We start from the raw sequence: 14,148 nt of genomic DNA on the forward strand, positions 1-14,148 counted from the left end.
AAAGAAACAATATTAGATACTTTTATATACACAGCATAACAATAATGTATTATCTTACGCTTTATAATCCTATGGTTTCCAAACTTCTTTCTAAGTCTTTATTGAATATGAGAAGCAACCCCGTCGGGGCAGCAGTCCCTGACTTTATAGGTGAGGATACAAGAACCACAGAGCTGAAAGGACACCCCGGAGGCCAGGTGTCTACTAACAGTAAAGAGAACAAGCACAAAGCTCTCGCGCCCGCCAGGGGAGCAGTAGTTCAATACACCGCACAGCTGCCCCTGTCCCCAAATCACTTAAAACACACAGCCATAAAGTCACATCTGAAACAAAAAAAATTACATGAAAACTATCTCCTTTGCTATTTCCTGACCTTATTAAAAGTATATTGTCATAAATAAAATAAAAGATCTACCTGAGTAATGTCAAATCTTGGTATAAAGGTATCAGTGTAGCTGGGTTAATGCCTCCAAAAACGTTACCAGCTTCCAAATACCAAAGGAGCATCAATTTTCCTGAAATGTCTTTATAAACTGGGCACGTCAATGTCTAACAAAACACATGAACCCTGATTAAACCAAGTTTCTTTTCTTCATAAAATAAAATATAACATACATATTTCTATGTCTTGGCTTGAGTACACCAGCAAAATATGAGAAAGAATTCAAAACTACTGTCATTATTTTTAAAAAACACACATTTTAAATTTCTATCAACAACTTGTAGGGCCCATCTCCTACTGCCACCCAGATTCACTTCACCAGTATCTATGACAGGTGTTATTAATGAAAACAACCAATACAGGCATGCATCCGGCAGAAAACGGGGGAAGGATATATGCCATTTAGTATAGCAAACTTCTAGTGAAGTCAACCTCTGAAACAATAAAATACTACATGTGGCCCTGACAAAGGCTTAGTTTGACAACACGATCCACAAAATCCACTTGGGGGAAACTGGAATAAACTAATCACTGAATGAGTATTAGATGACATTAAGAAATTACTGCTGATTTTCTTAGACATGATAACAATATTATGGCTATAAAGCACACTTTTTCTTTTAGAAATATTTAAAGGTCAAGTGCCATATAGTCTCCAAATTAATTTCAAGTGGCCTAGACACATACACAAACATATAAAACAGACCAGAAAGTTAACTGCTGAATATACAGGATGAATATACAGGGGATCACCACACTATTCTCTCAAAGTTTCTATATACTTAAAATTTACAAATTACAAAGAAGAGGAAAATAAAGCTTTAGGTCACTTGCTACATATACAACTAATATTCAATTACTTTGAATGTGATAGCTTTTAAATTGATAGCCGAGTCACATGAACTAGTCGGTCATATACTATTTCTATTTATACTGAGGCAGAGTAGAAGGTTACAGAATTTTATTATCAAAACAGAATAAGAAGCTAGAGAAATTTTTTGTCTTTAGATAATTAATAAATTAGTTTTCAACAATGACTTGAACATTATCAAGATCAAACAACAATTTTATTAAGTCTCATGTTTTAATGGTGCTGCATATTTTAAAAAGTCAGTAAGTAGAGTTTTTCAGTTACTGTCACAAGTAAATTCTCAGAAGTAAAGTGCTCATATTTAAAAAGAAAAATAGCATCTAGTTTGCTTTCTGGTCCTCTAGTAATTTATGATTTGTAAATCATTGTACATCATTCTAAAAATACAAAGCAAAAAGTTTCTTAAAATTCTAACTTAGAAGTTGTCACTACAGAGCTAATTAAGTATAAGTTCCTATCAACAGACCATTTTACCATAATTAAATGTTACTATATATTTTACTAGAATTTAAAAAACAGAACAACATTCCTGGTTATGATACCTTTTGTTAAGATTAGGTTATGTTTCAATTGCTATTAATAATAATTTGGTAAGTTAAGTAAAACCTCAAAACATTTCCTTTAAAATATAGAGACATCACAAATTCTGTGAATCTCAGCTCTAAATTCACTCTCATGCTATTCAATTAGATTAGGAAAGGGGGGAAAAGGGTCCTTGAGTTAAAGTGACCCCTGGTGGTAGGTGATCAGAACTAACCTGAGGGAATATTTTTACCACGTGCAATGGTGAGTTAATAATACATTCAGGGAATTCAAGAAACACTCACACACAAATTGCTTATTTGAACTGCAGTTAATGAAATAACTGACTTCTGTGATAAATGTGCCCTTACCAGAATCTCTACTATTCACTCATACCTAAAGTGTATTACTACTCACTAAGCAGTCTGAATGGGTAAGAGAGACTGATCATAATGGGCGAATAAATATCAATATCATTGTTTTATCTGAGCGAAGAGGAAATAAAAAACCACACTGGCCTCAAAGCACGAGTGTAGGACTGACTAAGTCAAATAGCTGGCAATTTCATCCCTTTAATGATATTATTGTACAAACATAAATTTACTCAAATATATAAATTGAAAAATAAAACAACCACTCTAATTAGTCTTATTTACTTAGAAGTCTCTGAACTAACTTAAAAGCAACAGATTTCTCAATCTAACCATTTCCTCCAAGTAGTTCCTGTAAGAAACACATCAAAAGATTTCTGCAAAATTTGTTTGTATAGAGACAAGTCGTATCTCTTTCTTTACAGAGAAAACCAGAACTTGCATGTTATTCAAGGTGTCTTTTAATACATTTTAAATGTGCAGAATTTCCACTGTTCTCAGTTGACAAGGATAAACTATAAAATATAAGCACTAGATGGTAGTCCCATATTTCTGGTATCATGGTTAAGGAATAAATCATCTCTGAACTGAAAAGCTTTGTTTCGTCAAGGAGTAAAACAAACTTTCTGTGCCAATTCCAGAAGAGACAGAAGACTATTTTGGAGACAGTCCACTAATTTCATACTGTATCAAAAGCCAATGCTTCAAAATCAAACTCCTTGTACAAAGCTATACACAAATTTAAACACTGAAACATGTATAATATGCAACATCCTCAGTTCTTTTAGAAGACAAGAACCATGTCTCTTTAATTTACATAATCCATTATACTGTGTTGGATATAAAGTTAAAACCATACTATCTCATATAAAAGATACAATATAATAATTCAACAAAAGATATGTGAAAAAAAGATATGTGAAAGAATTTTATTAAATCCAAATTCCTGTATATAAAAATTTAAAATGTAGACAGAATTTGTTCTTCCTCTGACTGATAAGAATTAATACCTGGGATGAAATCATACAGTGTTTAAGGCTATTGGCATAGCTGGTCCTGTTTGAAACATCATACTGTACATTTAAACAAGAACTTTTCCTAGGACTCTACATTGTTCTTTTAAAAAAGAACAAGAACTTTTTTAAAATGAGAATTATCTCTTGGTTTTAAGGAATGAAATAATACATATTACAGAGCAGATACTTCCCTCCACTTATATTGAAGGAAGGGCCAAAGTTAATACCAAACAGTGTCCACGTTAATTTTACATTTTCAGTTTAGCAGGGGTGTAATGACTTGTTCTGAGAAGCTCCTCAGAACATGGTCAAGAGCACGTCTTGTAACTGTCCGCAAGTTTAACATATTTTGCTGGATCGCACAGTAAGTCCAATTAACTGAACATTTGGCTAAGTTATTCTCTCTGCTTCAGAGAGAGAAAAATATAATTTAAAAAAAGACTTAAAATGACAATTCCATTTTCTACATGTAACAAATTATTCCCAAGTTTTAGTTGTTTTATAGTATAAGTCCGAAATCTAACTCCTTTCATTTTATTTGAGCCCCTCCAAGATAAATCAAGCTGAAAAGAGAACAATTCAGAAGTGTAACATTCTGAGATGTCAAAGATAACCTGTTATTTCTTCCCAAATCATAGTCTACACTCATTAAGAAAAAATACACCCTATCAGTTTAAAACAGTTTAAAATAAAAGTGATGGTAGGTAGAAAGGGCCATCCCTTTTCAAAAAGCAGTGAGAGAAAAAGCAGTGAGAGAAAAAGCTGCCTTTTAATCTGCAATTCTAAAAACCTAGTTCTCATACTGAGAAAAACAGTTTTCAGAAGAACACATGCTAATTGGTGCCACAGATGTTCATCTCTCAGTATCACAGGGCACAGCTCCTACGTTTTTACTGGGGGGAGGAAAAAACCCCCAACTTCAAGAACTGCTTTGAGCTTGTTTCCACACTGTTTTCCTCCACGTTATTTTTAAGCAAACAATAAAAGAGAACAACAAAATATTGTATCTGACACTGATCCTGTGGTTAAAAAACACAATTTTCTCCCTTTGGAGAGGCTTTAGTAGGAAATCTACTTTCTAAGAAAGTCTTAAAAGTCACTTACCCATCTACTGAATAAAGGTGGAGAGTATACTGGACTGCCACTTATGAGACAGAATCACATTAATCTTCCTTCCTAGCTCCTCACAAGGTACTGAAGTACTGAAGTACTTTGTCCATTCCTCACGTGGACAAAGATCAGACCAGACCTTAGCAGAATCTGCTGCCAGTGTAAGGTCGCTCAATTTATTCCCTTCAGTAAGAACAGTGGTGAAAATACACAAAGCCCACTTAGCTACTTGGGAACAACTACATAGGCTCCTCTCCAAAAGCTACTTATCCAAAATACATCCCATTTCAAAATCAACTTGAGTCTGAAAATACTGCAAAAATGGAAGTGCTATGAAATGACAGTGAGCAATTACAAGCAGCCAACTCATTATTCAATCAGGAATTTGGCACGATCATAAAACATGTACCATCTATTTTAATGGATCTTAATTCTGTTATCAGCTGAAAATCCAAATTGCAAATTGAACAATGACTAGTGCCCCAAACCTGGTAATTTTCTCAAATTTTCTGCCTGAGAATACTGTTACAAAGCAGGGAAGCACATACAATAATATCCTTGTCATGTGAGATTTGTACATTCTATAAATTAGTGTGTACATGTCCATAATGCTAGCATTTACCCATTTCCAGGTAAGGTGAATAATAATACTTCTCTACGTGTCCATTATAGTAAGAGTAAAAGATGCAGGTTCTCCAAACAGTGAGATAACTCAATTGTTTCACTCATAAGAGCAGTATTTGAGAATACAATATTATCTGGGCTTTTCAACCAGTTTCAAGTAAGGCAAGCTTTCTAGTCACACAGTATTTATCTCTGAAAACTGTCCATTATTAAGTACAAAAACCCAAATTGTTGAAACTATGGATTACAAAGCAGCTTTCTTTTTTATCTGATTTTTAACCACAGGATGGCGCTTTCTATCAATCATCACCTTTATTTATCCAAGATAATTCAATATAGTTTATTGTGTAGTGAATTTAGATTATGGTCACTGTGTGACTACCCAAAAAATGTTCTTAAACAAATTAAAGGACAATTTCCACTGGCTTATGCAAGGATGAAGGAAAATTTCACCACTTGCTTTTTCTGGGCACAAGTAGTTTATTCTCTGTTACTTTCTATCAGAGCATATTATAATTATAACAAAAACAACATCAGACTGTACCAATCATTTATGTTTAAATCCAACATTTTCACTATAATGATCTGCCTAAATTATAAACTTAAGATTCTGATATACTTGTACATTATTTCTCATGAATAAAACCTAGATATATATACATGCGAGTATCTGCAATGTGGAAAGGCAGATGGTGCACTCAGGAATAAATAAAACATCCACTTCGACTCCGAAGCTCATATACCAACACTAAGTCTGTGTTGCACAGACCAGATGCACTGTGTAGGGGCAGAGGCGGACCAACACAGACTGACTGGGACTTCATCTTTTGTTGAAAATAGAACACATACAAATCAGACCAGCTTTATAAAGTCTGTAGTTATTTTTTAAATCTAATTTGGTATTTATGTTTCTTTTTCTATAAAATATAAAGGCAATAATGGTCAACTTAAAAGATGGCATTCAAAACTTGAACAAGAGAGATAATCTGAACTGTATCTTTAATAACAAAGCTTTTGAGGGAGAAGAGTCAAACCTGGCAAAGACAAAAAGTGTATAAAATAAAGTACTTAACACAACAAATACATTACAATACAAAGTAGAAATACTGGAATAAAAAATTACTAAGGAAGATTTTGAAGTTAACAAGAAAATACAATCTTTTTATGGAAAATGTTTGGCTTTATTTAGCTTCCCATTTTTTTAGGTATTTACTCTTAGGCAAAACCATAATGCTCTACAAGTAGTTCTTTCATTTCTCAATGCCCGGGGTGTCTTAAATTTGAATTTACTTTCCCTGGCCTTTAAGCAATGGAAGGCTTTTTCAGTGCTCAGATATTTATTCCTAAAACTTATTTCCACCCTTTTATTCAATCGGCCTACTTGTAAATACTGTTACCATCTCATTATTTTAGTGAACACAGCATAATACTTACTATATATCCCCAAAGTACTAGTAAACTAGGAGCACTTTTGTATGGATTTCAACCTTTAACATTCACTTATACTTTAACCCCCCCAAAGCAACCGACCACAAGTTCAAGCATGTTGACTCTAGGACTAAACTTTTTAAACTCTCCCCTGTGCCCAGAAATAAAACAATAAAGATTAAGGGTCCTATGGCTAATTCTTGATGGGAAAAGCAATCTAACTGATAAGTAACAAAAGCTATTTGAACATTATAAAAGTTACCCCTATCAACTGTTAGATGAGGTGGTAAGTCCATATAGCTGGACTACTACAAGCGGGGAACCGTCAAGAAGATGTTTCTCAGAAAGCAAAACTGAACTGTGTGTATGGAATAAAGAGCACTGAAAATGGTAAATAGGTGGGTAAACATAACTTTTTTCCTCATTTTAAATTTCTTTAAAACAGTTTTTTTCTCATTCTAAATATTCTTTAAAACAACAGTGATTCTCGTCACTGGGATAAAACAACAGGGATAGTGGGAAGCTAGGACTCCTCACTACTTTTCATTTCGGTACCTTGTCAAATCTACAGTCAATATACAGTGCTTACTACTTAAAATTTCTTTGCCTCATCAGATGCTCCTCCCACTCTGCACTGGAAAACTGTTAGATAACCTATGACAGATCACATTAGAAAGTTCCTTGGCCTTCAAGATTCTAGTCCAGCATAGCTGAAGTACTAACAAACTCCAGGAGTCTGGAGAAAGCAAGAAGAGGCTCAAATATATTCTAACTTTCCCTCTGTTAGAAAATGTTGAAAAAATGGTTTTTCACAAACCACTGTAATTCAAACAATGAATCAAATGCCTAAAGAAATGTAAGAATTTCCACACTTATACACAGAACTAAATAGAGGAAAAAATTGCTTTGTATTACCTAGTTTTTTAAAGACCCTTGAAAATATATCCTTTAAAAGAAGCAAGGAAAAAAAGGGAATTCTTTTAGTTATAAGTAAATATATTATGTTATACGATGCTATCCTGTATTGTGTCGCTTCCTTTAAGCCATAGAACAGGCAACACTACAAAACAAAGTAGAGCCTGGTAGCAGCACACTCTAAGAACTGACTACCCATAGATGATTTCTAAATTTCTGGACCATTGATATTCATCCATTTATTTCAATTTCAATAAATGTCTTAAGAAAAATTAAATATTGCTTCAATTCATCACAAAATATCTCATCCAAAAATAACTTAACAAAACATAACATTAAATAAAAGTCAAAGTCTTTCAAAGCTATCAACCCAAGTATATACCTTACCTTGACTTAAAACTGCATGCCACTTTTCAAACCAATAATAGATGTATAATTATTGGGGGGAGAAAAGCAACTGCATTTAAAGGGATGTACTGCCTTTGATATACAGGACTAGGTGAAAACCACAAACATAACACAATTATATATGAAGGAAGATTCTATGTGACATGTCAAAATCAATTATACAGCAGAATTTTAAAAATATAAGAATATATGTGTGGGTTTGGTTTTTTGTTTACCTGTTTTGCAATTTCCCTTAAACAGGCTACTCCTTGTTCAAAATTAGGGAAAGCTACTGAGCCAAACTTTTGATATTCAGGGAGTGGTCTGATTTTTATTGTCGCTTCTGTTATCACACCAAGAGTTCCTGAAAAAGAAGGGGGAATAATCCAATATATCATATGCCAATTTTCTAAATCATATTTAAATCTATTTATCTATTTATTCAATTAATTTATTCTATTATTATATTTAAATCTATTAGATCTATTCTGTGGAAATAATAGCTAATCAAGTTTTTTTAGAAAAACTAAGTAATTTTATAATTTCTAAAAAAAAGTTTTTAGAATACATTTTTCTTGGTTTTATATAAATACTTCGAAACAATTTTAAGGTAACCTTTCTCCAAGAAGGTTACTTTTAAGTAACTTTAAAAGTATTACAACTTACTAGAAGAAAAAGAAGTATCTGAAAAACAACAGGTTTTATATATCATATGCACTTATACAAAAGTATATATGAATATTTGTGCCTATTATTACTGTGAGAACAATTTATTGGGGCATAAAGAGCTTAATTTTCCATGAGAACTTAAGATGATAGAAGAAAAGAGAGGGACTATTACATCTTGCCTTTTTCCCTAAGAATTAGTATGAAGAAGAGACAAAGGCAAGGGAGGTGTCCTTGTGTGAAACAAAAAAAAAGGTATTTCAGAGACAAAAATTATCATAAATACATAGCACAAGAGGACCACCAATGAAACAAATGTTCTTTTTCCATTATATGGGGGAGTGGGGGACAAATGAGAGCAGAAATAAACAAGTTAAATACTTTAACAAGTTAAACAAGTTAACAACGAGTTAAACAGTTTACTACATGATCTAATAGCAATGCTACAACAGGTGAAGACACATGGTTAGAAACAACTGTATTCACAAGCCTAGCTTCTCAAATCCAGTGGTTCCTGATATACAAATGTTAGAAATTATTACCACTATTAGTAAACCGTTTGCAAATCATAAAAGTGAACAAAGAGGGAAATCTTTGAAACTATAAAACAATTACACCACCAGAAATAAATAAAAAATATCACAAAAATCAAAGCTTCCAATAAATTTATAGTACACCTGAAATAAAATATCAATATATAATACAAAATTAAAAACTACTAAGTCCATCAAAAGTAAATTACATTACATTAAATCACAATACGTTTATCACATAATAGGGGATTTCTTACTGAAATATCAAATATGGCCCTATTATGACTTGCAAAATCAAAGCTTTGCAAGTCTAGCCCAATTAATATTTAAATTATAAAATATGTATCTTATACATTTTAAACGGTAACAAAAGCGACTAGACTTTCTTTCATTTTAGCATCTTTATTGAGATGTCATTCGGACCATAAAATTTTACCCATTTAAAGTATAAAATCAGTGGTTTTTAGTGTATTCATAGATATATGTAACTATCATCACAACTAAGCTTAGAACATTTTCATCACCCCCAAAAAGAAACCCATCAAACAATCATTCTCCATTTCCCCCACACTGCTCAGTGCTAGACACCCACCTATTTTCTGTCTCTATTCTGGCTGGACATTACAGACAAATAGGATCTTGGAATTATGATCTTTTGTGACTGGCTTCTTTCACTTAGATAATATTTTCAAGGTTCAATCATGTTATAGCATGTAATAAGTACTCTGCTCCTTTTTAATAGCTGAATATTATTCCACTGTATGTAATAACTCATTTTGTTTAACCATTCATCAGTTCAGGGACATTTGGGCTTGCCTTTTTTTTTTTTTTTTTTTTACTATTTCACCAGTTTACTATAAAAGGGCACAACTCAGGGACAGTCAGATGGAAGAGATGCGCAGGGCAAAATGTGGGGGCAAGGGTACAAAATGTCCATGCTCTCTCCAGATAAAACACCCTCCCCCAGCACCTCCAGGTGTTCACCAACCTGGAAACTCTCTAAAACCCCTATTTTAGTCATTTTTAGGTAAGTTTCATTACATAAGCATGATCACTTAAGCCACTGGTGACTACTGTATGTTGCCACATAGAATGAGCTCCTGTGTATAATGTGCACCAGGTTTTTGTTGAGAATTATACATGGGATTATTATACCCCTTATTATACCCATGGTATGTAATTATTATACCCATGTATAATGTGCATCCTTATTTTTTCCTCAAAACTTTGGGCAAAAAACCTAAACATTATACACAGCAAAATACAGTAATTCAATGTCCAGCTCTCTTCCCTACCCAGAGGTCAGGGGACAGGGCTGAGAGCTCCACAGGTTCCATTTTGTGGCCGCTATAAATCATGCTACTATGAGCATGTGTACAAGTTATTGTGTGGACGGAGATCTCCCTTTGTCTTGGATAGGTAGATAAAGACAATTTCAGGATGATCTTTTACCCTATTCCAAGGAACACCTGCCCCTCAGTTACCTTTGACTGAGGCTAAGTTTCAGGTGAGTGCAGCCAAAAGGTGGGGGGCAGGGGGGAAAGGCTCACTTCTCCCACTCAGCTTTACATGGTGGGATAGAGGCTCTACTTTGAATAGTGTGCTAATACTGGCGTCCCAATCACCCTTAGCTTGGCTTGTAAAGGGCTGGAATCTTACCAGAAGAAGCAAACCAAGAAGACCTTCTTTCCTTCCTCCTTCCCCCTAGCACTCAGCTCCTAAAGCAAGAGTGTCCTTAGAGAAAATCACCATTGTCCTCCCTCCACCCACACCTCCAGAGCCGCAGGCTGAAACTTTGTCCAAGGGGGAAAACACACCATAAAACAGCTCCGATTTCTTTTCAAAGTCAATTACTTTATTTGCAACAGAGCATGGAGCATTTCAATGGCCAGTAGTTTAATCAATCATGGTTATGTAATGAAACTCTGTAAAAGAGTAGAGAATGTGGTAAAAGGTAATGAGGAGGACCTAAAACTTACTAGGGAGTAAGCAAAGCTATAGGCCCACTAGTTTGCCTGGGTAGAAATAGTAGGGATACAGGAAGTCCTAGATAGAGCAATCAGACAAGAAAAAAAAGGCATCAGAATTGGAAAGGAAGAAGTAAAACTGTCTCTATTTGCAGGTGACAAAAAATTCTATATACAGAAAATCCTAAAAGCTCTTAGTGCCCAAAAAGCTCTTAAAATTAACCAATGAATTCAGTATAGTTAAAAGACACAAATTTAACATAAAAATCAATAGCATTTTATACACTAACAATGCATTTTATAAAAAAGAAATAAAGTAATCCCATTTACAATAGCATTAAAACAATAAAATACTTAGGAATAAACTTAACCAGGGAAGTAAAAGATCCCTACCCTGAAAACTATAAGACACTGATGAAAGAAACTGAAGACGACACAAATATGATAATTAGAAAGGTATCCTATATCCTATGTTCATTAGAAGAATTAATATTGTTAAAACATCAATACTAACAAAAGCCATCTCTAGCTTCAGTGCAATACCTATCAAAATTCCAAAGGCATTCTTACAGGGAAAAAAAAACCACTCCTAAAATTTACAGTAGTGGGAACCACGAAGACTCTGAACAGCCAAAGGACTCCTGAGCCAGAGGTGTCCCACTTGCTGATTTTAAACTATACTACATAAAGCTATAGTAATCAAAACAGTATGGTACTGGCTTGAAACAAACAAATAGACCAATGGAAAAGAACAGAGAGCCCAGAAATAAACTCAAGTACATAGTCAACTAATATTTGACAAGGGAGCCAAAAACATTCAATGAAAAACAGATAGCTTTAAGTAAGTGGTGCTGGGAACACCGGATATTCACAAGTTAAGAAAATGAAACGTGATCCCTACTTTACACCACTCACAAAAATTAACTCAAAATAAATTAAACACTTAAATGTAAAACCTGAAACCAGGAAACTCCTGGAAGAAAATATAGGAGAAAAGCTACTTAACATAAGTCTTGGTAATAGTTTTTTGGAAATCACCTAAGGTACAATCAACAAAATCAAAACAAACAAATGGAAGTGTATGAAACTAAAAAGCTTCTGCACAGCAAAAGAAACCATCAACAAAGTGAAAGGCAACATATAGTATATACCTATACACAGCAATCGCGTTCACTAGAGGAAGGGAGATACCTGAAAGACAGGGATAGAAGGCAGATTTTCCCCTATACATCCTTCAGTACCTTTCAAATTTTTTTACATGTTCGTATGTATTTTAATTTTGTACATATAATTTATTTATTTAAAAAGTTAATGCTATATACACATGCGCACACATATATAATCTTTACATTAGCAAACATGCTTTAAAGTTTTAATTCTACACCAAAATTCTAAGGTACTCGTAAGAAGTAACCATATCTCAAATTTCTGCATACCCATCTGCCTCATATGTACCACAGGCATTTTAAAGTAGTACAACCCAGCATGAAACCATCAGTGAGGTTAAGAACATTAGTAAAGTAAGACTGCATTATTGCAAGCTTAATGAAGTCACCAGAGCAAGTCTAACTATCCAGCTATGAGTTATGCAGGGAGGCCCCCCTGTGAAACCAAAATACAGATTAACAGAGGTTATCTTCCATGAAGACATAGTCAAACGAAGCCAATCACAAATGGATGCATCTCAACGCACTTCATCAAAATGCTCATTTGTATGTAGGAGGGTTTATCATATTTATTGATTCTTTTGCTCTGAGAATATTATGTCCATGCAGTGATATAAAATACTTGCTTACATATTGCTTGATTATATGTACATTATACCAATATTTTATACCAACTTAATTTAATGTTTTACAATACCTCCGTGACAATGTGACAAAATAGAGGCTAGTATGCCTTTCACTTTTCTTTCTGTTTTAATAAAAATGTATTACAATAAATTTTATAATTTTTAAATGTTTGTTCTAAAGAAAATTAAATGCTTCAATTGTTATTATAAAATGCAAGTATTTCCTTGAAGAGAATAAAATCTTTCATAATTTGAAAATACACTCTCAGGTGACTCTAGGACTGAGAAGAATGGCAGTCATTTGATTCTGAATCTTCTCCCTTTACTCTTCCCCAAAAAACATAAAAATCAAAAAAGAAAATAAATAAAACTACATAGGAACTACACCTTGAGTATTACTAGGAGACAAAACAAAACAAAAAATAAATAAAACTGCAACATTTAAATTACTTGTAAGTAGAGATTTTAAAAAATAGTAACAATTCCTACAGACCTCTGCTACAAGCTTAAAAGAGCAGAAAGCAAGAACAGGCTTAAAAGATTACATAAGAGCCCTGGCTGGTGTAGCTCAGTGGACTGAGTGCCGGCCTGCGAACCAAAGTGTCACCAGTTCAATTCCCAGTCAGGGCATGTGCCTGGATTGTGGGCATGGTCCCCACTGGGGACGTGTGAGAGGCAACACACATTGATGTTTCTCTTCTTCTCTTTCTCCCCCGCTTCCCTTATGTCTAAAAACAAATAAATAAAAGCTCTAAAGAAAGATTGTATCGTACATAGCCCTGGAGAGGTTTGAAAATGGGAGGAACCAGAAGTGGCAGCCTTGGAGAAGCAAAAGGAGTATTTTTAGGGAAGCATAATACTTAGAGAAGTGTGGTACTCTTGGAAACAAAATAGTGAAAGGAAAGAACAAAATAAACAAAAAATACTGCTCTTACAGAGACAAGATGCTATGCCTTTTCCTAACAAAACCACCACCAGCCATAACAAGGAGCGCAAAAGAGGGTAGAAGTGAAAGAAAAAAACACTCTTAAACTAGGAACTTTCCAAGTAACAAATAGGAACAGAGAAAGGCAAATGAAATCCATTTAAAAAAAAAAACTGCAAAAAGCCAGAAAAGAGCTTTAAAAAGAGCTTTCCTGCAGGTGAAAAGCTCCTCCTCCCCAAACTAACCTTGATCCTAATGAAAACTGTAACACATTTCAAGCTGAATTAAACATTGTCAAACAAGCATCTATGGAAATGAAAAATACTGAAGTCAGAAATATAAACACTAAGAAACATAAACATAAGTAGAGAAAATGTAAGAAATAAGAGATGATTAAACTCAGAAGTAGAAGAGCAAGAGCAGCAACAACAAACATAAAAAAACAAAGGCTGAGCTATAAGGAATCCAAAAGAGAACAGAGAATAGATTTAATGAAAACTTAACAAAGGGCACTGAACAAAGGCAAGAAAATAACCAATAGAAAATGAAATACAAAAAAACAAGTCGAGAATAAAGGTC

At 33.9% G+C, this 14,148-nt stretch overlaps 1 protein-coding gene across 2 annotated transcripts in view; it reads right to left on the bottom strand.

Moving 5' to 3' along the window:
- Nucleotides 1-14,148, bottom strand: part of AGPS (alkylglycerone phosphate synthase) — a 144,828-nt gene that overhangs the window by 47,871 nt on the left and 82,809 nt on the right. For both annotated transcript variants that reach the window (XM_037044384.1, XM_037044383.1), the window contains one exon: nucleotides 7,923-8,050. In XM_037044384.1, the coding sequence (XP_036900279.1) occupies nucleotides 7,923-8,050 (128 nt within the window). The remainder of the gene's footprint in view (nucleotides 1-7,922; nucleotides 8,051-14,148) is intronic.

The sequence above is a fragment of the Sturnira hondurensis genome, unplaced genomic scaffold (genome assembly GCF_014824575.4).
Source record: "Sturnira hondurensis isolate 20B ecotype Veracruz unplaced genomic scaffold, ASM1482457v3 Scaffold0004136, whole genome shotgun sequence".
Taxonomy (NCBI): domain Eukaryota; kingdom Metazoa; phylum Chordata; class Mammalia; order Chiroptera; family Phyllostomidae; genus Sturnira; species Sturnira hondurensis.